Raw genomic sequence first — 25,620 nt, 5'->3', positions numbered from 1 at the left:
ATGAATCTCCCCGAGGTTTTTTCTTTCCGTTTAACTGCCCCTTTCGTCTTCCCTCTGCTTCTCGCCCCCTCCCCCTTTCCCCTTCCCGTCCCTCAGCCCGCTCCCCCACTCTCCCCGTACCTGCCACTGGGTAGAGCATAACCACCCACAGGAGTAACACCGCGCTCCGCTCCATGCTCCGTCTCCCGGCTCTGCTCTCTGCCACCGACCGAACTCACAGTCGTCACTCCTCCTCCAGGGGGTTGGAGCTGATGTACCGAGCGTCCTTTGGAAGACGGGAATGAGGGAGTGTGGCCAGCGGACCAAGTGTCAGAGCTGCCTGCCCCCCGGCGGTGGAGAGAAGGTCTGTTCCCACCGGGACACGGTGGAGAGAAGGTCTATTCCCACCGGGGCACGGTAGAGAGAAGATCTGTTCCCATGGGACACGGTGGAGAGAAGGTCTGTTCCCACGGGGCACGGTGGAGAGATGGTCTGTTCCTACCGGGGCACAGTAGAGAGAAGGTCTGTTTCCACGGGACACGTTGGAGAGAAGGTCCGTTCCCACGGGACACGTTGGAGAGAAGGTCCGTTCCCACGGGACACGGTGGAGAGAAGGTCCGTTCCCACGGGACACGGTGGAGAGAAGGTCCGTTCCCACGGGACACGGTGGAGAGAAGGTCCGTTCCCACGGGACACGTTGGAGAGAAGGTCCGTTCCCACGGGACACGGTGGAGAGAAGGTCCGTTCCCACGGGACACGGTGGAGAGAAGGTCCGTTCCCACGGGACACGGTGGAGAGAAGGTCCGTTCCCACGGGACACGGTGGAGAGAAGGTCCGTTCCCACGGGACACGGTGGAGAGAAGGTCTGTACCCACGGGACACGGTGGAGAGAAGGTCCGTACCCACGGGACACGGTGGAGAGAAGGTCCGTTCCCACGGGACACGTTGGAGAGAAGGTCCGTTCCCACGGGACACGGTGGAGAGAAGGTCCGTTCCCACGGGACACGGTGGAGAGAAGGTCCGTTCCCACGGGACACGGTGGAGAGAAGGTCCGTTCCCACGGGACACGGTGGAGAGAAGGTCCGTTCCCACGGGACACGGTGGAGAGAAGGTCCGTTCCCACGGGACACGGTGGAGAGAAGGTCTGTACCCACGGGACACGGTGGAGAGAAGGTCTGTTCCCATTGGACATGGCTCTCAATCCACATCACAAACAAAGACGCGCTGCTTCACTGGCTCTGAACTGCCCCAGTCCAGGTGGGTGGAATGGAATGAAAAAGAACATGGCAGCAGAGAAGGGAAGAGCAGAGGTGGGCAATTCGTTTTCCCAAGGGGCCACATGAGAAACAGAAAATATTGTGGAGGGCTGGACCAATTGGCTGAACTAAATGATGCTTAATATTAGTTCTATCTCTTTATAAAAGCAGTAAATTGCATTGTTTTGACAAGATGGGACTGGTAAGAGTAAATGTGATGATTAAGCAATGGAAAAAATATCATTTCTTCAATCAAAATTACCCCAAACAATTGTTAACAAAATGTGCATGTTCAGAAATGTACCATTTTTGAAAGACCATCATTCGATCAGCTTTATACAAATTTTTATTACCATTTTGCTTGTAGTCCATTGGTTTTTTTTTCAGTTCTTTTTTCTTGTTCAGTGAGAGAAATCTCGTCTCTGTTGGGCTTGAATGAGTGCATCGAAGTCAGGCTGAATGTCTGAGGTGGATATGCGAAGGACAGTTGACAGATGATCATCAGTGAGAGAGGATCTGCACCTGGATTTCTTAAACTTCATCACTGAGAATGTTTGTTCACATATGTAGGTAGATCCAAAGAGAACCAACATCCTCTGAGCCGCCTCAGGTGTGGAAAGTTCTCCTCCTTGAGAGAAGAGTAAAAATCCAGCAGTGATACTGACTTAAAGTGCTCTACCAGTGTCATATCACATTGCAGGTCAATGAGTTCCAACTGAACATCATCGGCTGCAGGTAAAGGGAGAGGAAATCATGTGCATTTCATCCTCAACTGTTTTGAAGTCTTCAAATCATCTTGAAAACTCATCATGCAGTGCTCCTAACATGGATGAGTACCTGCGGAGGTGATCAGCTGATGGTATGACTTCTTTCAGGGTTTGCATGTGAGTGAGAGCGTTGCTCTCCAGTTGGCTTGAAAGAAATTGCAACTTTCTCCTGAAAGCCTTCACCAGGGTGTACATTTCAGGAACAAAAAGGCCCCTTCGTTGCAGTTTGGTATTTGGGTCATTCATCAAGGCAGTCACATCAACAACAAATGCAAGATCTGCCATCCAGTTCCCATCTGAGCACTCTGGTATGTCTTTGCCTTTCTTCTCATAAAATTCTTGAATCTCTGCTTTCAGGTCCCAAACTCTTTTCAGAACTTTGCCCAGGCTGAGCCATCTTACAGTTGTGTGGTAGCCTATGTCACCATGTTCAATCTCAAGCTCCTCCATGAGTGCAACAAACTTTCTGTGATTTAATGCTCGTGCCTTGATGAAGTTAACTATTTTAGTTACAACATCAATAACATGGTTAAGTATTCGCACTGACTTACCCAACACATTCTGATGTATGATACAATGTAAGAATACCAATCTCAGTTGATTTCAGTCATTCTATCTTGCATCCGTTACAAAAGGCCGACGTTTTTCCCCGTTAGATTTGGATAACCATCCGTTGTGACACCTGCCCGTCTGTTCCATTTCAGTCCCAGCTTGTCCAGGCATGCATTTATCTCTGAACAAATCACTCCCCGTCGTCGTCCCTTTTGTTGACTGCATTGCCGTCAGCTCCTCCATAATCTTAAAGTCCTTTGTTATCCCATGGACAAAGATGAGTAACTGGACTGTGTCACGGATATCATGGGTCTCGTCCAAAGCCAAGGAGAAAAAAATCAATATTGTCCACTTTATTTTGCAGCTGAAGCTCCAGATTTCCTGGGATGTCCTCAATCCTTTGTGTCACAGTGCTTCTTTTTTCTTGGGGCATATTAGATCTGCAGAGTCCACCAAACACTCTTTGATGAACTCCCCCTCAGAGAATGACTTACTGTTTTTAGTGATTTTTGTAGGATATCACAAAGCTGGTGTTGGCTGCTGCATCCCTGGATGTGTGAAGCTTGGTAAAAAAGCCTTGTTGCTTTTGCAGCTTAACTAGCAAAGCTTCAGATGTCCGTGTCCGTTCAGCATCAGTCAGGTTTTTGTATTTATCCACAAGTTTAGTCTCCAAATGGCGATTCAAACTGTAGTCCTTAAACACGGCGATCTGCTCTCCACAAACTAAACACACAGCTTTACCTCTGACTTCGGTAAATAAATACTTAGTAGTCCATGTTTTGTTAAAAAATCTGCATTCTGCATCAATCTTTCTTTTTTTAGCATGAGTGGACATTTTTGTGGGCTAATACTCGTAAACTCGTAAAATGAGTAAAGGTAAAGGTGTGCGCATGCATGGATTTATAGACGTAGGCTATTACACATGTATACATACGTACATAACTTGCGCAAAAAAGACACCTTCAAAATAAAAGCGATTAAAAATCCATGCATGGGGTAAAGTTTTTTTTTTTAAATTTTTTTATTTTTCACACCATAAATCACATTAGCCATGATATACACTATTTCTTTTTCACACATATACAGTGACTTTTTCTCCCCCCCCCCTTTCCTCCCAAACCCCCCCCCCCACCCCCCCCTCTCATCCATTTTAGGTATACAATCTAGGTTGCATTAAGCCAGTCAGACAATGTTGTCATTCAACAAAATTACACCAGAAATTCTACTGAGTCCATTCTTTTCTTTCCTTCTCCTTCCATCAACTTAGGTAATGTTTGTCCCCGGTAGGTTTTCGCTATTGTATTTAATGTAAGGCTCCTATACTTGTTCGAATATTTCAATATTATTTCTTAACCAATATGTTATTTTTTCTAATGGAATACATTTATTCATTTAAATTTGGTAGTTTCTTCCTTTTAATTTGGTTATGTATTCCATTAATATTTAAAGACATATAGTTCAGCGTAGCCCTTTTATATTTTGTTTATCTTCTCTTTCCGTTTTTCCATCATTACCTTTCCTCCTTTTCCATTTCTGTTTTCTTATTTTCAACTCTTTATAAGACAACATTCCTACAACATCTAACATTTTCCTTATTCTCCTATTTCTATCTTATTTATCCCCAATCTCCCCTTCACCTCCTGAGTTGTCCTTTATCCCTTGTCGGACAACCACATCTCCCCTCTCCATTTGGATTTGCGAATCCACTCGCAAGCGTCAACTGATTTTGCAGTGACCGCTATTTCCCCCCACCCCGCCTCCCCCAGAAAAGATTTCACTTTTCATATGTCACAACGGTCCCTCTTTTAATTCCCTCCTTATTCTCTCTATTCCATTACCTTCCCTTATTAATTCTTGTCTATACTATCTATATTTTCCTCTAAGTACAGATACATTCATGTATGCTCATTGTCTCTATTCACTCTTATACCTCTTTACCTGCATACATATCAATCGTGATCATTTTTACTCTCATTACCCGTCTTCATCCCTCAGTCTATTTTTGTCTTTACCCACATACATATCAGTCGTGATCATTTTAAATCTCATTACCCGTCTTCCTCCCTCAGTCTATTTTTGTAATTGTTCTGCAAATTTTCGTGCTTCTTCTGGATCCGAGAATAGTCTGTTTTGTTGTCCTGGAATAAATATTTTCAATACCGCTGGATGCTTTAGTATAAATTTATACCCTTTCTTCCATAAAATCGCCTTTGCTGTATTGAACTCTTTTCTCTTCTTTAGGAGTTCAAAACTTATATCTGGATAAATGAAGAATTTTTGCCCTTTATACTCCAGTGGTTTGTTGCCCTCTCTTACTTTTTCCATTGTCTTCTCCAGTACCTTTTCTCTTGTAGTATATCTTAGGAATTTTACTACAATAGATCTTGGTTTTTGTTGTGGTTGTGGTTTAGAGGCCAATACTCTATGTGCCCTTTCTATTTCCATTTCATGCTGTAGTTCTGGACATCCTAGGGTCTTAGGGATCCACTCTTTTATAAACTCCCTCATATTCTTGCCTTCTTCATCTTCCTTAAGGCCCACTATCTTTATGTTATTTCTTCTGTTATGGTTTTCCATTGTATCTATTTTTTGAGCTAGTAGTTCTTGTGTCTCTTGGGTAAAGTTATTTAAGTTTTATTTTCTAATTTCCGATTAACCTTACGCAGGCTGGTCAGGGACAGCCAATGGGCTGGATGTGGCCTGGGGGCTGTACATTGCCCAGGTCTGGGGTAGAGTTAATCACAGAAGAACCCTTCGCACTGTACCATGTATTCATAGTTCAGCCCTTCGGCTCATGATGTTGTGCCAACCCACATAAACCTTCTCAACAATCTAAACCAACCCTATTTTACACCCACACCCATAACCCTGCATTTTTCGTACATCCACGTCAGAATCAGAATTTATTGTCATGAACATGTCTCGAAATTCGGTGCTTTGCAGCAGAATTATAGTGCAAACATTTATATAAACCACCTTACAACAATAAAATAGCGCACAAAAAGTAAGGCAGTGTCTTTGGTTCGTTGATTATTCAAGAATCTGATGTCAGCGGGGAAGAAGCTGTCCTTATGCCACTGAGTGCTCATCTTTAGGGACCTGTAACTTGGTGTTAGCAGAGTGAAGAGGGCATGGCTTGGGTGGTGGGGGTCTTTGAGGATAGGGGCTGCTTTCTTAAGGCACTACCTCATAGATGTCCTTGATGGAGTGAAGTCTAGTGTCTGTGATGTCCCTGGCTGAGTTTACAATCCTCTGGAGTTTTTTTCTTGTCCTGAGAGTTGGCACATCCATACCAGGCAGTGATGAAACCAGCCAGAATGCTCTCCACATTACACTTGTAGACATTTACAAGAGGCTTCAGTAACATACTGAATCTCCTCAGACACCTCACAAAGTATCACCGCTGGTGTGTCTTCTTCATGATTACATTGACATGGAGGCTCCAGGACAGATTCCTGGAGATGTTGACACCCAAGAATTTGAAGTTCTTGACCCACTCCACTGAGCCCTTGATGAGGACTGGGTTGTGTTCCCCTGACTTCCTCCTGAATCTTTCTTAGAATCTTTTAAATGCCCTCATTTCTCCAGCCTCCACCACCACCACCTCGGTAATACATTCCAGGCACCCACTACTTTCTGTGTAAAAAAGAATCTTGCCCCTGACATTGCTTCTAAACTTTCCTCCACTCACTTCATACAGATGTCTTTTGGTATTTGCCACTCCTACCCTGCGAAAAAAGTACTGGCTATCCATCTTATTTATGCCTTTCATAATCATATAGACTTCTATTAAGTCTCCTCTCATCTATCATCGCTCCAAAGAGAAAAGTCCTAGCTCTGCTAACCTTGCCTTATAAGATACATTTCCAATCCATGCAACATCCTGGTAAATCTCCTCTGCATCCTCTTCAGAGCTTCCACATCCTTTCTATAATGAGGTGACCAGAAATGAACACAATATTCCAATTGTGGTCCAACCAAAGTTTAATTGAGCTGCAACATTACGTCTTGAGTCTTTACCTCAATTCCCCAATTATTGAAGGCCTGCATACCATAAGCCTTCTGAACTATCTATCAACCTGCATGCATCATTAACGGAGCTATGGACTTGGACCTCAAGAACTCTCTGTTCTTCCACACTGTTAAGAATTCTACCATTAAAAATACCCTGCCTTCGTTTGACACTCAAAAGTGCATAATTTTATACCTATTCAGATTGAACTCCATCAGCAACTTCTCCACCCATCTCCACATCCTTTCTATATCCTGTGGCAACCTACAACAACCATCAACATGATCCACAACTCCTCCAACCTTTCTATCATCTGTAAACTTACTGATGATCCTTCCACTTCTTCATCTAAGTCATTTATAAAATCACAAGAGCAGGGGTCCCGGAACAGATCCCTGTGGAATTCCACTAGTCACTGACCTCCAGGCAGAATACTTTCCATCTACTACTTTCCTCTGCTTTCTGAAGGGAAGCCAATTCTGAATCCACACAGCCAAGGTTCCATGAATCCCATGCCTCATGACGTTCTGAACGGGGGACCTTGTGAATAGACTTATATACACCATCATCAATTTCTGTGATGTGTCTCTCCACCTTTCACACCTTCTGCCCTGACACCTTCCAGTCCTGAAGAAAAACTGGTTTCTCTGGTTGGCGATTGTGCCACAGGGGTTGATGCTGGGGCTCCAACACTTCATGATGTGCATTAACGAAAGGCCAATTTTGGTGGTATCAGAAAGAATCTGGCAAGTCCAGATCCAGACAGGTTGTTTATTGGGTAAGGTGTGTTTGGTAAATGGGAGGCCTTTGTAGGTGAAATGTTGAGAATATAGGTTGAACGTCTATTATCCGGGAACTCCTGTGGTCTGGCACATTTTGAATCTGTACCGTTCGTTCAAATTCCTCACAGACCGTGTGGGACTCGAACCCTGATTCCCAATCAATGGCATTGTAAAGGTTGAATCTGGCACAATCAGGACTGGGGTTCAAGTCCCGCACTGTCTGTAAGGAGTTTGTACTTACGTCCTGAATCGCTGGCGCTGAAAGGCATTGCGCTACGCTAAACATGTCACCCCATAGTATTATTTCCTGTTTTAAGCTTTGTTCTATCTTTGATATCTTTGACATAGGGGTTAATTTCTGTTTTCTGTGGTCCGGCAATAGCCAGGTCCTGAAAGAGGTTCAACCAGTACAAAGTTTGTATGTTCCTGGCAGAATGAAATTCCAAACCATCAGGATCATTTTACAGGAATACAATTGAGAGTGTCCTGTCTGAGATAGTAGCTGCAAAGCATCAGACCAGATGTCTGTACAGAGGATCATCAAAATGGCTGCAAGGATCACTGGGGTCTTCCTTTCCTCTATTGATGACATTTAATAGAAGGTTGCATGAATATGGCTCATAGAATAATAGAAGACCCTTTCCATCCAGCACACAGTATCTTCAACCCACTGCCAGGCTGGGTACCAGCTTCGTCCCGCAGGCTGTGAGATTAATGAACGGTATCCTGTGACCGTATAAATTATCCCAAATATTTATTTTAAAAAAAATTATATATATATATATATATATATATATATATATATTTATCAAGACAGCCACCATCATCCTGGTTCTCAAGATTGTGACAATAACAAGCTTAAATGATTACTGTCCTGTGGCACTGACCTCTACCATTATTAAATGCTTTGAATGCTTGGTGATAGAACATATCAAAGCACACTTCCCAGAGGCCATTTCAGTCCACCTATGGAAGAAATCGTTCCAGATATTTCACTCTGTACTGACCCACATGGAGAATAAACCTTATACGGCAGGCTGCTGTTCATTGACCTCAGCTTAGTGTTTAATATGATGATTCCCTAGAGGTTGGTGGAGAAGCTATCCCACCATGGACTCAACACCCTTCTCTATAATTCGATCTTGGACTTCCTAAAGGGAAGAGCACAATCTGTTCGGGTCGGTAGCGGAATGTCGAGCTCCATCACATTGAGCTCTGGTGCACTTCAGGGCTGTGGGCTCAGCCCACTCCTGTTCATGCTACTGACCCACGACTGCACCACCAGGTCCAGCTTCAACGGTGTCATCAAATTTGCAGATGACTCAACAATAGTTGGTCTCATCAGCAATAATGATAATTCGCACTATGGAGAAGAGGTGGAACATTTCGTTGTACGATGCGAGATTAACAACCTGAGTCTCAACGTAGATAAGATGAAGGAGACGATCATGGAATTCCGGTGGACCAGGAATGACCATCCTCCACTACACATCAACAACTCTGTAGTCCAAGTTCCTTGGAGTTCACTTAACTAGTGAGCTATTGTGGACACTAAACATCTCCTCACTTGTCAGGAAGACGCAACAGTGACTGTACTTCCTGAGAAGACTGGAGCGGGCAAGGCTACCGTCCACCATTATGTCAACCTTCTATAGGATCTCTATCGAGAGCGTCCTGGCTGGTTGCATCACAGTGTGGTATGCAGAGAAATGGATCAGTGGTCAATCCACTGGACCATGAGAGTGGCAGAGAGGATCACTGGAGTCTCCCTCTCCGCCATCTACTGGATCTACCAGGATCATTGTCTGAAGAGGGCACACAAAATCACTGAGGACCCCTTCCACCCTGAACACAGCATCTTTCAGCTGCTCCTGTCGGGGATGGAATACAGGAGTGTCAGAGCCAGCACCACCAGACTGAGGAACAGCTTCTTCCTGTGGGCAGTGAGAATGGTGAACTACTCACACTGACCATCTGACAGTCTCGTATGTGCAAAGCAATATTTATTTATTTATTTGTATAGATAAAATACATGTCCTGCATATGTATTGTTTGTCTGTATGTGTGTTGTCTGGATGTTTTGCACCAGGACCGGAAAATGCAGTTTCGTCGAGTTGTACAATCGGATGACAATAAAACTGACAATTTATTTTCATTATTAATGTAATCTTCTTGCACTGTGTATGTGTGTTTCTGTGGGTGCATCATGGTCTGGAGAGATGCTGATTTGTCAGGTTGTATGTGTAGATTCAGATGATAATAAGCTTGAACCTTGGATTTTGAGAGATATTGAGTCCCTGGTTGAGAAAAAGAAGATGCATTGCACATATAGTCAGCAAGTGACAAATGAGGTACTTGAGGAATATAACAAATGCAATAAAACTTTGAAGAAGGAAACTATGAGGTCTAAAAGAGGACATGAGATGGTTCTGGCAGACTAGGTGAAGGGCGGCATGGTTAGTGTAGCAGTTGGCTATTGCAGCATCACTGACCCCAGTTTGAGTAGGTTATTAGGTCAGTACCACACAGTGTGCTGTAGATTTCTATGTTCGATGTGTATCCTGTACCAGGTCACTGAATTGCTGCAAGACTTTAAAAGGCCATTGTACCTGATCCCAATCTTGCCATTCCCAGCAAGGTTCTCCTGCAGTAAGCCATATCGCAATTAGGAATGGAACGATGGCCAGTTTGTCCTTCCTGAGTGCTGTAGCCTGTTTTACCAGTGGCCCCAGGTAGGCCCACAATATCAGAGAGGTATAACAGCAGCAAAGCTCATTGACGTTGGCGGTGACCAATGCTGCAGAGAGTAACAACTGGATCGCCTGACATTTCCACCAGATGCAAGAGACATGTTTGAAAATATGGACCTCCAGATTTAATGGCAGTTTCTTCCTTGCTTTTAGGGTATATTCCCACATTGGAAAAAGATTATGCCCTTCCATATTTTCCCCTACACCTGCCATGACTTGACTTCTTGTAACATTACTCCTTCAATTATTGTTTATTTGTTAATTTGTTATCACCGCACTACCAGCTCGATGAATGGACTTCACTGGAAAGCACCCAAAATAACATTTTTTGACCAGCTCTATGAATTGACTTCACTGGAAAGCTCACAAAATAACATTTTTTGACCAGTGCGATGAATTGACTTCACTGGAAAGCACACAAAATAACATTTTTTTTTACCAGCACGATGAATGGACTTCACTGGAAAGCACCCAAAATAACATTTTTTGACCAGCTTGATGAATTGACTTCACTGGAAAGAACCCAAAATAACATTTGTTTAACAGCACGATGAATGGACTTCACTGGAAAGCAACAAAATAATATTTTTTGACCAGCTCAATTAATTGACTTCACTGGAAAGCACCCTAAATAACAATTTTTTTTGCCAGCATGATGAATGGACTTCACTGGAAAGCACCCAAAATAACATCTTCTGACCAGTGCGATGAATGGACTTCACTGGAAAGCACACAAAATAACATTTTTTGAACAGCTCAATGAATTGACTTCACTGGAAAGCACCCAAAATAGCATTTTTTTTACCAGCACGATGAATGGACTTCACTGGAAAGCACCCAAAATAACATTTTTTGACCAGCTTGATGAATTGACTTCACTGGAAAGCACCCAAAGTAACATTTATTTGACCAGCATGATGAATGGACTTCACTGGAAAGCACCCAAAATAACATTTTTTGACCAGCTCAATGAATGGACTTCACTGGAAAGCACCCTAAATAACATTTTTTTACCAGCACTATGAATGGACTTCACAGGAAAGCACCCAAAATAACATTTTTTGACCAGCGCGATGAATGGACTTCACTGGAAAGCACCCAAAATAACATTTTTTGACCAGCTCGATGAATGGACTTCATTGGAAAGCACCCAAAATAACATTTTTTGACCAGCTCGATGAATTGACTTCACTGGAAAGCACCCAAAATAACATTTTTTGACCAGCGCGATGAATTGACTTCACTGGAAAGCACACAAAATTACATTTTTTAACCAGCTCGATGAATGGACTTCACTGGAAAGCTCCTAAAATAACATTTTTTAACTAGCTCGATGAATTGACTTCACTGGAAAGCACCCAAAATAACATTTTTTAACCAGCTCGATGAATGGTCTTCACTGGAAAGCTCCTAAAATAACATTTTTTAACTAGCTCGATGAATTGACTTCACTGGAAAGCACCCAAAATAACATTTTTTAACCAGCTCGATGAATGGTCTTCACTGGAAAGCTCCTAAAATAACATTTTTTAACCCGCTCGATGAATGGACTTCACTGGAAAGCACCCAAAATAAAATATTTTGACCAGCACGATGTATTGACTTCACTGGAAAGCACCCAAGATAAGATTTATTGACCAGCACGATGAATTGACTTCACTGGAAAGCACCCAAAATAAATTTTTTTTACATAATCTCAGTACATCTGACAATAACCATTCAATTCAATCATACAACATATGTGGTTCAGAGTTGAACAATAAAGTCTGCAGATGCTGGTCTAAAGTAGTACACAAACATCCTGGAGGAATTCAACAGATCACACAACATCAACAGGAAGTCTAGGGTAAATAAGGCCTGAGCTCTTCCTTGGGAATGTGGAAAAACAAGTAGAGGCCTGAACGAAAGAGGTGGGGAGAGTGAAAGGTTAGGTGAAATGGATGGATATAAGAGGAAGAGAAAAAAACTGAAGAGATAGGTGAAGAGGGCAAAGGGCTAAGAAATATAGCTCTCTGACAGGAGAAGGAAGGGAAGGGGTGGAGAGCTGGAGATAAGGAAACAGGGGGAGAGAGAGAGAGAGGGAGAGAGACCAGGGTCGGCATTGTGAGGCTGAACTCCCGGCGCATGCTCCCCAATTCAGTTACTGTGTTCCCCTACCTGAATGCAAATGGGAGGAATGGCACATGAAACTACCAAACGAACAGCAGTTTGTGCCCCTCACTCACCCCCACCCCTCAGCCTGGTTACCCTAATGCCCCCCCCATTAGATTTGTTCTGACACTGATTCAGATAGAGAGAGAGAGAGAGAGAGAGAGAGAGAGTGAGTGAGTGTGTGTGAGAGAGGATGAAAGCAAGAGAAATAGTAGGGTTGATGGGATTAATGGAAATTGGAGCAGGGTATTGATGCTGTCTAATTGGAGACAACTGAGATGAAATATGAGGTGTTGTTTCTCCAATTTGTGGATGGCCTTTATTTGGCAGTACACAAAGCCATGGACAGACATGTCAGTGTGGCAGTGGTATGTGGAATTAACATGGTTGGCTACTGGAAGGTCCTTGCTGTTGCAGCAGATAGGGCAAAGGTTCTCAACAAAAGGATCACTCAGTTCACAAGCAGAATTTACCTTTGAACCATCAAAGATGCGGTCAGCTGGACTTGGTTAACTTTCCACCTGCTTAAATCCAGATGTAAACTTGTTTGAAATTGTTCCACATCACCATAATCTCTGTGTTCACTGGGAGTCAAAATGTAATTTGCACACAAGTTGTTAAAAGCCCTGGTTTATCATTTACCTCCTTCGTGAAATCTTTCCTATCTGCAAAAATGTTCAAAGTCTCTTTGGCATAATAACTGAGAATTTCCCGGAATTAATAATTGGAGATCATGTTTAAACATAACGCTGTGCTTATAAAACCTTGATCTAAGTCCATTATGACTGGGAGTTGGGAATGGTCTCTGACGAGAAAACCACTGCTATCCAGGATCCTTCTGTTCCATTCTTCCTTCAGACCATAAAGCTATTCCCTGATCAGAAACTCCCAAAATCAGAATCAGGATTTATTGTCATGAACAAGTCATGAAATTCGGTGTTTTGCGACAGCATCATAGTACAAACGTGCATATTATAACCACCTTATGACATTATTATATATATAAAAAAAACAATAATAATGTATGAAAAGTAAGGCAGTATCTTTGGTTCATTGATTATTCAGGAAGCTGATGGCAGCGGGGAAGAAGCTGTGCCGCTGAGTGCTCGTTTTTAGGCAGCTCCGTCTTTTTTCCTGATGGTAGCAGAATGAAGAGAGAATGGTGGGAGTCTTTGAGGATAGAGGAGGGCCTTTTTTAAGACACCGCCTCATGTAGATGTCCTCGATGGAGCGAAGTCTGGTGTCTGTGATGTCACAGGCCAAGTTAACAACCCTCTGGAGCTATTTCCTGTCCTGAGAGTTGGCACCTCCATACTAGACAGTGATGCAACCAACGAGAATGCTCTCCACAATACACCTGTAGATGTTTACGAGAGTCTTCGGTGACATACTAAATCTCCTCAGACACATCACAAGGAATAGCCGCTCGTGAGCCTTCTTTGTGATTGCATCAATGTGGAGGCCTATCCACATTGACTCTGTCTGTCCCTTTTAAAATCTTAAACACCTCGATCAAGTCCCCTCTCAATCTTCTACGCTCCAGAGAAAAAAGCCCCGGTCTGCACAACCTTTCTCTGTAACTCAAACCTTGAAATCCTGTCAACATTCTCTGCACTCTCTCTATTTTGTTTATATCTTTCCTATAATTTGGTGACCAAAACTGTACACAGTACTCCAAATTTGGCCTTGTACAATTTCATCATAACCTCCCTGCTCTTGAATTCAATACTCCGATTGATGAAGGCCAACATTCCAAATGCCTTCTTCACCACACCATCTACCTGAGTATCAGCCTTGAGGGTACTATTTACCATCACTCCTTTGTTGCTCTGCACATCTCAATAGCCTACCATTTAATGCATATGACCTATTTAGATTTGGGTTGAAGTCAAGGCCGGGCATCAGCGCGCAGATGGCCGGCCGCGAGAGTGCATCAGCAACCAGATTGTCCTTCCCCGCCTTGTGCTGAATGTCGCTGGTAAATTCCAACACGAAGGAGAGGTGACGCTGCTAGCGGGCCGACCAGGGATCCTTTGCCATCAGTTCCAACATTCCAAATGCCTTCTTCACCACACCATCTACCTGAGTATCAGCCTTGAGGGTACTATCTACCATATGGTGAATTTTAATTGCAGAACATTTTATGGTCTCCTGCCAGTGAATCAAAAACTCTCACATTTGGATGATTAAAAAAAAAAGATGTACTCTGTGAAATACATTTAAACCACAGGAAAAAGATCTATACACATGAAACTGGAGAAATTCCTGATGAAGGGTTTCAGCCCTAGATTTTGACTGCTTCAGATTTCAGATTTCTTGTCAGAGAACATGCATGACGTTACATATGACACTGAGAAATTCTTTTTCCTGCAGGCACAGCAGAATAATGTAAGGTAAAACATCATGAGATGGGAATGTGTAGGGAGTTACCCTGTACAAGGCTGTAACAAGAAGGGGAGGTGTCCTTGTACTCCTGTTAGGTAAAACATCATGAGATGGGAATGTACGGGGCAGTAACAAGATGTGAATGCATCCTTGTACTTACAAGATAAGAGAGACATTGATGGATTGAGAGGCAGGAAGCTAGCAGGGAAAGGATAGCAACAGTTTTAGTCATTGGACAAGTAATGATATGATGATGTTCTAAGCACATATCCAAGGGTATAAAAAATCACCATTTTGCTGATAACGGCAGAATGCATTCTCCGACTAACCTGGTTGGTCGCAAGTGTTACAATCCGGTAATAAAGAACAAAGAACCCTGATTTCGACTCAGCCTGGTGTTTGTCTCACTCATTCATGAACAAAGCAGACCTAACAATTACCACTAGTTGGTAGTGCAAAAAAATAAACTGTACACAGTGAAAAACATGTAAAGAATCGAAAGAATGGTGAACAGATAATGAATGTAAACAAACTGTCTGTGCCATACTGGGAGAGCAGAGAAAATCACTAAAATCACTTAAATTAGTCCCTGGTTGAGTTTGTCATTGATGAGCCTGTTGGTCGAGGGGTAGCAGCTGTTCCTGAACATGATGGTGCAGATCCTGTGGCACCTAGACCTATTTCCTGATGGCAGCGATGAGAACAGAGCATATGCTGGGTGGTGAGGGTCTTTGATGATTGCTCTGCCCTCTGACGACAGTGTTCCCTGTAGATGTACCCAGTAGGGGGGAGGGTTTAATGTCCTCTGCTGTGTCCACTACCTTTTGGAGGGCTTTGCGGTATTGGTGATGTAGTCGGACAGCACACTTTCCACCACACATCTGTACACACTTCCCAAGGATTCTAATGTCATACCAAACCTCTGCAAACTCCTGAGCAAGTAGAGGTGCTGATGTGCTTTCAACATGATGCCTTTGGTATGTCGAGTCCAGGAAAGATCCTCTGAGATAGTAACTCCCATGAACCTAAATGTGCTCACCTTCTCCACTTCTGAACCCCCCATGATCACTGGATTGAAGACCTCTGGCTGTCATTTCCTGAAGTCAACAATCATTTCCTTAGTTTTGGTGACATTGAGTGCAAGGTTGTTGTTGGTGCATCATTCAGGCAAATTTTTAATCTCCATCCTGTACGCTGACTCATCTTCCTTTATACAACCCACTACCATGGTATCGTTGGCAAATTTGTAGATGGTGTTATTGTCGTACTGAGCTACACAATCATAGATGAGTAGAGTAGAGCAGGGGGCTAAGAACAGACCCCTGTGGTGCTCCAGTACTGATGGAGATTGTGGAGGAAAGGTTCTTACCAAGTTCACTGATTATGGTCTGGAGGTGAGGAAATCCATGATCCATTTACACAGCACGGTGTTAACTCCCAGGTCTTGGAGTTTACGGATCAGTTTTGAGGGAATGATGGTGTTAAATGCTGAATGAACTGTAGTTGATAAAAAGCATCCTGATGTATGCATCTTTGCTGTCCAGGTGTTCCAGGGCTTTGTGTAGAGCCAGTGAGATGGCATCCATCATAGGTAGACCTGTTGCTGTGATAGGCGAACTGGAATGTATCCATGTCACCGCTCAGACAGGAGCTGATACACTTCATCACCAGCCTTTCAAAACACTTCATCACTGTTGATGTAAGCGCTACTGGTCGATAGTCATTAAAGCAGGTTACTGCACTCTTTTTGGGCACCAGTGTGATTAACACCTGTTTGAAACAGGTAGGTACCACACCTTATTGCCTTCTGCAGATGCTGACTGATTTCCACCAGCATTTTCTATGCTGCTTCAGTTTTTCAACATCCGCATTCTCTCTTGCTTGCATCTATCTTGTGCAAGCAGCAGAGTTTTACTTTAATTTGGGCATCATGAACAGCACAGACATGTGGGCCAAAGAGCCTTTTCCTGTGCTGTACTCTTCAATGGCTCGTGACTGAGCTTTAAAGCTCTATGGAAGATCCTTGTAGGTGCAAGAGAAAATTAATATACAAGTGCTCTGCAGAAACTAAGCAGCTATAGGAAGTAAAGGGTAACCAACATTTCGGGCCCTTTAGGCATACAATTACATTAGGTAACAGGCCCGTCCAGCCCACAAGCCCATGCTGACCAAATACCCCAATTAGCATACAATCTCTGTACGTTTTGAAGGGTGGGAGGAAACCAGAGCACCCAAGGAAAACCCACACAGACACGTAGAGTGTACAAACAACTTACTGACGGTGCGGGATTCTAAGCTGTAACAGCGTTGTGCTAACTGCTACACCATCTGTGTCGCTCTTTACTTCCTATGGATGATGCGTGATCTGCTGAGTTTCTCCAAGCATTGTGTATTGCACTACGTCCCAGCATTAACAAACTTTCTTGTTTCACCCAAGAGAAACTGAAGTTCAGTATTTGTTCTCTTGAGCACTTCTGACATCTGCTGACAATTTTACGCATTGCCTTGTTTCTCCAGGATGCTGGATATTTCCACTCATTCTCAGTGAGTAATGAGAGTTTATCGTGAAATATGTATATTCTTTTACTAATGCTTATCCTTCCCAATACTACGGCGTGGTTGGCATAGCAGTTAGCGCAACAACATTACAGCACCGCTTGAAATGGGGTGGGGGGGGGGTGTAGATTAATAAGGTATAATTGGGTGGCACGGGCTCGTGGGCCAAAATGGTCTGTTACCGTGTTGTATGCCTAAATTTAAATAAATTTTAAATAACCCTAATCAAATGCCTCTCAGCACCTCAAAAGGCCAAGCTGCATTATTGAAACACCACAGTTTTATGAGAAGAATCCAAATTTATTGTTATGACCATGTCACGAAAAAAATGTTGTTTTGCTGAAGCATTACACAGTGCAGATATTGCTAAAAAATAACATTTAAAAATATATTAATAGAGCAAAAAATAGGAGAAAAGTAAGTGGGGTCTATGGTTCATTGTCCATTCAGAAATGTGAAGGCTGAGTGGAAGAAGCTGTCTTCTTAGAAGATTATCTCTCACTTATTTTTATTATTTCTTTCTCTACTGTAATTTGAGGTGCAGCATTGGAGTTTGTTTTATATTTACAAAGTACCTGAATTTTAAAGCATATGTATATTGTATAGAGTGCATGACAATAGACTTGTTATCATAGAGTCGTGCAGCGTGGAAACAGGCTCCTCGGGTCTACTTGCCAACACCAACCAAAATATCCACCCACACTAGTCCTAAATTTTTGTGTTTGGCCCAGCTCCTTTAAACCCATCCTATTCATACATCCACAGATTTTTTTTCCCCCTTAAAATGCAGTAGCGCCCGACTCGACCACCTCCTCCGTCAGCCCATTCCATACATCCCCTTGATGCACCATCAATTACTCAAATGATTGTTGTTGAGAAACCATTTGGCTTTTATCCACAAGAACAAGGGCACATCCATACTGTTTGACTGTCCTGCACTGAAGAGGAGGCTGTGGAACATCCACCTTTATACAGGAGACTGTAGGGAGGGGGCCACAGGTACGATCGGCCAATAGGTGGACCTGACCAGACAATTATACGTGACAGTGGTTTACCACACCCACCACCCTCTGTGTGAAAAGTTGCCCCTCAGGTTCCTGTTTTATCTCTCCCCACTTATCTGAAACCTATGTCCTTTGGTTACCGATTCCCCTGCTCTGGGCAATTTAATTTGCTATCAGATCACCCTTCATCCTCCTGTGCTCCATGAAATAACCACCCCCCCCCCCCCGCCCCCCCCCAGCTTGCTCAACCTCACCCTATATCTCAGGCCCATGAGGCCTAGCAATGTCCTTGTAAATTTTCTCTGCACCCTCTCCAGCTTGGCATGGTGACCAAAACGGAACACAATACTCCAAATGGGGTCCTGAATAGACCTGAGGTCTCGGACATTAAGCAAGCTCAGGACTGTGAGGGTTGATGGACAAAGTTGCAACTCTCTCTCCGCCTAATGGTAGACAAAACAATTTCATGGATGTTACATTCTAAATGCAGTATTACTTGACAATAATGGAACTTTTACCTTTAACTTTACCAACATCTTATACAACTGTAACAGGAACTCCCAACTCCTCTAGCCTCCACATCTAGCATATCATCCTTGACCATTTTCATCACATACTCCATGACCACACCACATCTTCCCCTCTCCTCCACTCTCCGCCTCCCTCCATGACTCCCTCGTCCACTCTTCCCTCCCCACCAATTGTCCCCTTGGCACCTTCTTCTGTGACCGCAGGAAGTGCTCTACTTGCACCTATGCCAACTCGCTCCCCTCCATTCGGGGCCCCAAACAATCCTTCCAAGTGAACCATCACTTCACTTGTGAACCTTGGAGGGGTCGTCTACTGCATCTGGTGCTCCCATTGGAGAGACTGGAGGCAGCCTGGGAGATCGCTTCGTTGATCACCTCGCTCTGTCCACCGCAATAGTGGGGGATCTACTAGTGGCCACTTATTTCGATTCCACACCCCATTCTCATGCTAACATGAGCTCATGCACTGACAATCTGAGACCAGCCACAAATAGGAGGAACAACTCCTCATATTCCATCTCTGGATGATGGCATTATCATTGACCTTCAGTTTCCATTACCTCCCTCCCATCTACCCTTATTTCTCCTTTCCTCTCACTTTTCTCTCTTTCTTTGCCTTTCCCTCTGTCTCCTGTCCTCCAGCTCTGCATTCACAGAGCCACCCCCTTCCCCAGTCAATCCTCATCTTTCCTCTTCTGTCCTATCGTCCAAATATAACCGTTTGCCTGCTGACCTGTGCTCTTCCCCCTGCCTTTTCTTCCCTCCTCCCCCCACCTTTTAATTCGGGCATCTGCCTGCCTTTTACTCATACCTTGAAGAAGGGCCCAGGCCCAAAACGCTGGTCATATATTTGTACCTCCTATGGGTGCTGCAAGACCGGCTGAGTTCCTCCAGCATTTCTGTGTTTTTACTCCTGACTCTGATACTCAGTACAGGAGCCTGAAGACAAACACACAACGGTACAAAAACAGTCTCTCCCCCTCTGCCATCAGATTTCTGCATGGGCAATGAACCTCATTTTCTCTTATTTCTGCACAAATTTATTTTTCAATATAATTTTATTGCAATATTAGCACTGTGAAGCTGCTGCAAAACAATGAATTTCATGACATGTTCATGACAATAAATTCCGATTCTGCTTCTGACTGATAAAGACCAATGTGTCGAACACCTTTTTTTGACCACCCTCTCTGCCTGCAGTCTCCAGTGTCCACCAGGAGAGGGGGAACCGGTGCTGTGTTCATCCATTGAGTGCTTGAGGCTGCCCTCTGGTGCTTGAGGGCTCACAACCCCACACAAGGACTCGGTGTCTCTGCCCCCTTCCTCCCCAGCACGCTGCCCACGCACCGATCAATGCACTCCCTCACTGATCCCTTTCAACCGATTTTCCTTTTGTGGCTTGCATCTTTCTGTTTCTTTTGAAGTTCTGCCGAAACAAAAGCTCAACAGCCCAGAAATTATGGATTGGATGTTAAATTGGCAGTGTGTGGGGTGGGGTGGGGTTCTGTGGAGTGTTGCAAGAGATCCCTGCCTTTGATGTTCCTGAAGATCAAGGTCAGAAGTGTCACGTCGGAAACACACAAGCAATCACAAAACCCTTTTGTACGCGACCCACAGACGTGGTGGGGCAGAGGCACAGCAATTGGAGCAATTGCCTCACAGCCCCAGGGACTGCCCCTGAACGGAGTTTCAATCCTGACCTCCAGCATTATGAGGTGTTTGCACATTCACATGCCTTTTGCTCAGGTGCTCTGGTTTCCTCCCACATTTTATAAGAACGTACGGCTTGGTCGGTCATTTGGCCAAACTAAGTTACCCTAGGAGATAAAATCTGGGATATTGATGGGATGCGGTAGTCAGGTTTATGGAGAAAATAGGCGGAGGGTGGAATTGCTCTGATTGGGCCAGAAGATGTGAATAGACCACAAAACTGTCCCCATAAAGGAGACATTTACAACCACAGAGCATAGGTCTGCAAAAATCCTGCAAAAGGTATTGGATGCCACAGGTAAAACCCTCCCCACCATCGAAAAACATCTACATCGAATACTCCCATCAGAAAGCAGCAGCAAACATCAAGGATCCACACCACTCTGGACACCCGTTCTCACTGCTGCCATCAGGAAGGAGGTCTAGGTGCCACAAGGCTCGTATCATCAGGTTCAGGACCGGCTCCACCACCAGACCCCTCAATGACAAACTCAATCAGGGACTCAGTGAAGGATTCTGACTTTGCTCTTTATTTATTACTGAATATTTATACTTCTGCAGTCAGTTTCTTTACAGTCCTTTCTTTCTCTGAGTACAGCTTACAGGTACCAGTACAGGGTATAGTTAGCTGTTCACACTGACCATTCATGAAATGATATTTATATATTTATTTGTATAGATGAATACTTGTCCTGCATATATATTGTTTATCTGCATGTATGTTATGTCTGGACGCATGTCTGGGTATTTTGCACTGAGGACCGAAGAACGCTGATTTGACAGGTTGTACTTGTTCAATCAGATGACAATAAACTTGACTGTTAATATTTCAACAAAAGGAGTGGCGCAGGAGAGGACTGGTCCCCTAGAAGATCAGCATGTTGTCTTTGTGTGTTGAACTTGTACAATCAGATGCTGATAAACTTGGCTTGATTGTACAAGTACAGCCGAACAAAACAGTCCTCAGTGCAAAACACTGTAAACACACATATAGACAATACATATGCAGGAGAAGTTTTTCATCTATAAAAATAAAGGAATAAATGTTGCTTTATACAAATGAGAGTCTCAGATAATGAGTGTCAACAGCTCCTTTGGCCGTTGAGCAATTAGATGGCAATAAACTTGACTATGGAGATTACTAAGCCTGTCCCATAGTAAAAAGGAATCTTGGGGTTGTATATGATGTCCTGTATGTACTGTGACAATAAATATGAACTTTGACTTTGACTAGGTTGAAGATGTGAAGAGGGGGATCTGAAGAGGGTGGTTACAGTCTAGAATACTGCTGACATTCTACTAACAATACGAGGCACGTGGGAGACTACAGTAACCGGAATCTGGAGCAACAAACAATCGGTTGGAGGAACTCTGCAGGTTGAGAAGCCTCTGTGGGAGAGAACGAATGATCAACGTTTAGGTTCAGAGCACTTCATCAAGACTGAACAAGCACTTGAACTGCTAAAGCAAGGGAGATTGCCAACAAATGGGATGAGATGGGTACTTGATGGTCAGTATTGACATGGTCTCCTAACCACAGTTTGGTCACCTCGCTGCAGGCAAGATATCAATAAGATTGAAAGTGTGCAGAGAAAATTTACAATGGTGTTGCTGGGCATTGACGAACTGAGTTAAGGGAAAGGTTGGGACTTTATTCTTTGGAGCATTTCAGAATAAGGGGAGATTTGATAAAGTTATGCAAATTATGAGGGGGTGCAGATAGAGTAAATGCAAGCAGGGTTTGTCAGGTTGGGTGACACAAGAACAAAAGGATATGGGTTAAGGGTGAAAGGGCAAAGGTTTAGGGGGAACATGGGGGAAAAGTCTTCACACAGAGAGTGGTGGGAGTGTGGAACGAGCTGAAGTGATGAATGTGTCTCAATTTTGACATTTAAAGTACATATGGATGGGAGGGGTATGGAGGGTTATGGTCTGGGTAGAGGTCAATGGGAATTGGCGGAATAATAGTTCGGCAGGGATTGGATAGGCTGAAGGGACTGTTTCTGTGCTGGTCCTTGCAGAGAAGATTGAGGCTGGGATAGCAGGAATGATTGGTGGGGAAGGGTGAGAGTGATAGGGTGACTGGGGGATAAGATGGCTCAGTGTGGGAGGATCATGGTGGGGAACGGTCCAGCAGTGGAACAGACCCTTTAGGCCATTGTGTCTGTGCTGACCCTGTGGCCAAATTAAACTAATCTGCTCTGCCTGCACATGATTCATATCCTTCCATTCCCTGCCCATTCATGTACCTATCTCAATGCCTCTTTAATTCTACTAAAGAACTTCCTGAGAAGATTGAGGCAGGCAAGGCTACCGGCTGCTGTCCTATCAACTTTCTTCAGGAGCTCTATCAAGAGCATCCTGGCCGGCTGCATCACAGTGTGGTACAGTTGCTGCAGAGTATCAGATCGGAGGTCAATCCACAGGACCATGAGAATGGCAGAGAGGATCAATGGGGTCTCCCTCCTCCCACCCCATTGATGGGATTTACTGGAATCGTCTCAAAATGAAAGAAAGCATTTCTATGCTTTTCCTACAATCATGGCATCTTCAGACTTTTGTGTTTCACTCCAGTGCTCCAGGTCTGTGTATGACACCTGAGAGCTTTTGCACAGTAAAAATTTATACGTGACAAGTGTTGTAGACTGTTTGGTGTGGCTGCACAAATATCTCCCCCCACCCCCAACCCTGGTCCTTGCCCTGAGAGTATGTGCTTGGACATGAGATGAAGGAGACTGAAGCAATAACAACGGAACCGTTCAGATTTCTCCATTGTCATCATTAATCTGGGATGGTGAAGGAATTCTATCACTTCTCACAGCATTGCAGTCCCTTATTCATGATTAAAGACAGGCTAGCTGTGGTGAGATAGAATTCCATCTGTGTAATCCAAGGCAGCAAAAGCTTGAGGTAGAAGCAGAGTAAAGTTTCCTCCGTCCCATCAAACATTAACAGGGCAGGGACAGCACGGGTTAGATATAGAGTGAAGCTCCCTCTACATCGTCCCATCACACACTCCCAGAACAGGGACAGCACGGGTTAGATACAGAGTGAAGCTTCCTCTACACTGTCCCATCACACTCTCCCAGGGCAGGGACAGCGTAGGTTAGATACAGAGTGAAGTTCCCTCTACACTGTCCCATCACACATTCCCAGGGCAGGGACAGCACAGGTTAGATACAGGGTGAAGCACCCTCTACACCGTCCCATCACACACTCCAAGAACAGGGACAGCACGGATTAGATACAGAGTGAAGCTTCCTCTACACTGTCCCATCACACACACTCAGGGCAGGGACAGCACAGGTTAGATACAGAGTGAAGTTCCCTCTACACCATCCCATCACACACTCCCAGAACAGGGACAGCACGGGTTAGATACAGAGTGAAGCTTCCTCTACACTGTCCCATCACACACTCCCAGAACAGGGACAGCACGGGTTAGATACAGAGTGAAGCTTCCTCTACACTGTCCCATCACACTTTCTCAGGGCAGGGACAGCATAGGTTAGATACAGAGTGAAGCTTCCTCTACACTGTCCCATCACACTCTCCCAGGGCAGGGACAGCGTAGGTTAGATACAGAGTGAAGTTCCCTCTACACTGTCCCATCACACATTCCCAGGGCAGGGACAGCACAGGTTAGATACAGGGTGAAGCACCCTCTACACCGTCCCATCACACACTCCAAGAACAGGGACAGCACGGATTAGATACAGAGTGAAGCTTCCTCTACACTGTCCCATCACACACACTCAGGGCAGGGACAGCACAGGTTAGATACAGAGTGAAGTTCCCTCTACACCATCCCATCACACACTCCCAGAACAGGGACAGCACGGGTTAGATACAGAGTGAAGCTTCCTCTACACTGTCCCATCACACACTCCCAGAACAGGGACAGCACGGGTTAGATACAGAGTGAAGCTTCCTCTACACTGTCCCATCACACTTTCTCAGGGCAGGGACAGCATAGGTTAGATACAGAGTGAAGCTTCCTCTACACTGTCCCATCACACTCTCCCAGGGCAGGGACAGCGTAGGTTAGATACAGAGTGAAGTTCCCTCTACACTGTCCCATCACACATTCCCAGGGCAGGGACAGCACAGGTTAGATACAGAGTGAAGCTTCCTCTACACTGTCCCATCACACTTTCTCAGGGCAGGGACAGCATAGGTTAGATACAGAGTGAAGCTTCCTCTACACTGTCCCATCACACTCTCCCAGGGCAGGGACAGCACGGGTTAGATATAGAGTGAAGCTCCCTCTACACTGTCCCATCACACACTCTCAGGTCAGGGACAGCACAGGTTAGATACAACACTGTCCCATCACACACTCCCAGGGCAGGGACAGTACAGGTTAGATACAGAGTGAAGCTTCCTCTACACTGTCCCATCACACTTTCTCAGGGCAGGGACAGCATAGGTTAGATACAGAGTGAAGCTTCCTCTACACTGTCCCATCACACACTCCCAGAACAGGGACAGCACGGGTTAGATACAGAGTGAAGCTTCCTCTACACTGTCCCATCACACTTTCTCAGGGCAGGGACAGCATAGGTTAGATACAGAGTGAAGCTTCCTCTACACTGTCCCATCACACTCTCCCAGGGCAGGGACAGCGTAGGTTAGATACAGAGTGAAGTTCCCTCTACACTGTCCCATCACACATTCCCAGGGCAGGGACAGCACAGGTTAGATACAGGGTGAAGCACCCTCTACACCGTCCCATCACACACTCCCAGAACAGGGACAGCATAGGTTAGATACAGAGTGAAGTTCCCTCTACACTGTCCCATCACACACACTCAGGGCAGGGACAGCACAGGTTAGATACAGGGTGAAGCACCCTCTACACCATCCCATCACACACTCCCAGAACAGGGACAGCACGGGTTAGATACAGAGTGAAGCTTCCTCTACACTGTCCCATCACACTTTCTCAGGGCAGGGACAGCATAGGTTAGATACAGAGTGAAGTTCCCTCTACACTGTCCCATCACACACACTCAGGGCAGGGACAGCACGGGTTAGATATAGAGTGAAGCTCCCTCTACACTGTCCCATCACACACTCTCAGGTCAGGGACAGCACAGGTTAGATACAACACTGTCCCATCACACACTCCCAGGGCAGGGACAGTACAGGTTAGATACAGAGTGAAGCTCCCTCTTCACTGTCCC

The 25,620-nt window shown here is 44.6% G+C and overlaps 2 protein-coding genes across 18 annotated transcripts in view; one reads left to right on the top strand and one right to left on the bottom strand.

Moving 5' to 3' along the window:
- cxadr (CXADR Ig-like cell adhesion molecule) overlaps positions 1-799 on the bottom strand; it is an 87,500-nt gene extending 86,701 nt beyond the window's left edge. For 2 of the 3 annotated variants that reach the window (XR_011341609.1, XM_069889053.1), the window contains exon 1: positions 121-798. Coding sequence is in view for 2 of the 3 variants with exons in the window: in XM_069889053.1 (XP_069745154.1) it covers positions 121-175 (55 nt within the window). In the remaining variant the exon portion in view is untranslated. Of the gene's footprint in view, positions 1-120 lie in introns of all 3 variants that reach the window. The other variant, XM_069889054.1, reaches the window with a different exon arrangement.
- Positions 71-25,620, top strand: part of LOC138738581 (uncharacterized) — a 73,238-nt gene continuing 47,688 nt past the window's right edge. For 11 of the 15 annotated variants that reach the window (XM_069889062.1, XM_069889058.1, XM_069889055.1 and 8 more), the window contains exons 1-2: positions 71-2,310; positions 21,669-21,944. In XM_069889062.1, coding sequence (XP_069745163.1) covers positions 467-1,378 — 912 coding nt within the window. In that variant the 5' untranslated portion in view covers positions 71-466 and the 3' untranslated portion in view covers positions 1,379-2,310; positions 21,669-21,944. Of the gene's footprint in view, positions 2,311-21,668; positions 21,945-22,714; positions 23,085-25,620 lie in introns of those variants that run through there. The other 4 variants (XM_069889067.1, XM_069889066.1, XM_069889064.1 and 1 more) reach the window with 4 other exon arrangements.

The sequence above is a fragment of the Narcine bancroftii genome, chromosome 7, assembly GCF_036971445.1.
Source record: "Narcine bancroftii isolate sNarBan1 chromosome 7, sNarBan1.hap1, whole genome shotgun sequence".
NCBI lineage: Eukaryota > Metazoa > Chordata > Chondrichthyes > Torpediniformes > Narcinidae > Narcine > Narcine bancroftii.
The sequence above is the reverse complement of the archived record's forward strand: the minus strand, read 5'-3'. Positions and strand labels throughout refer to the sequence as shown.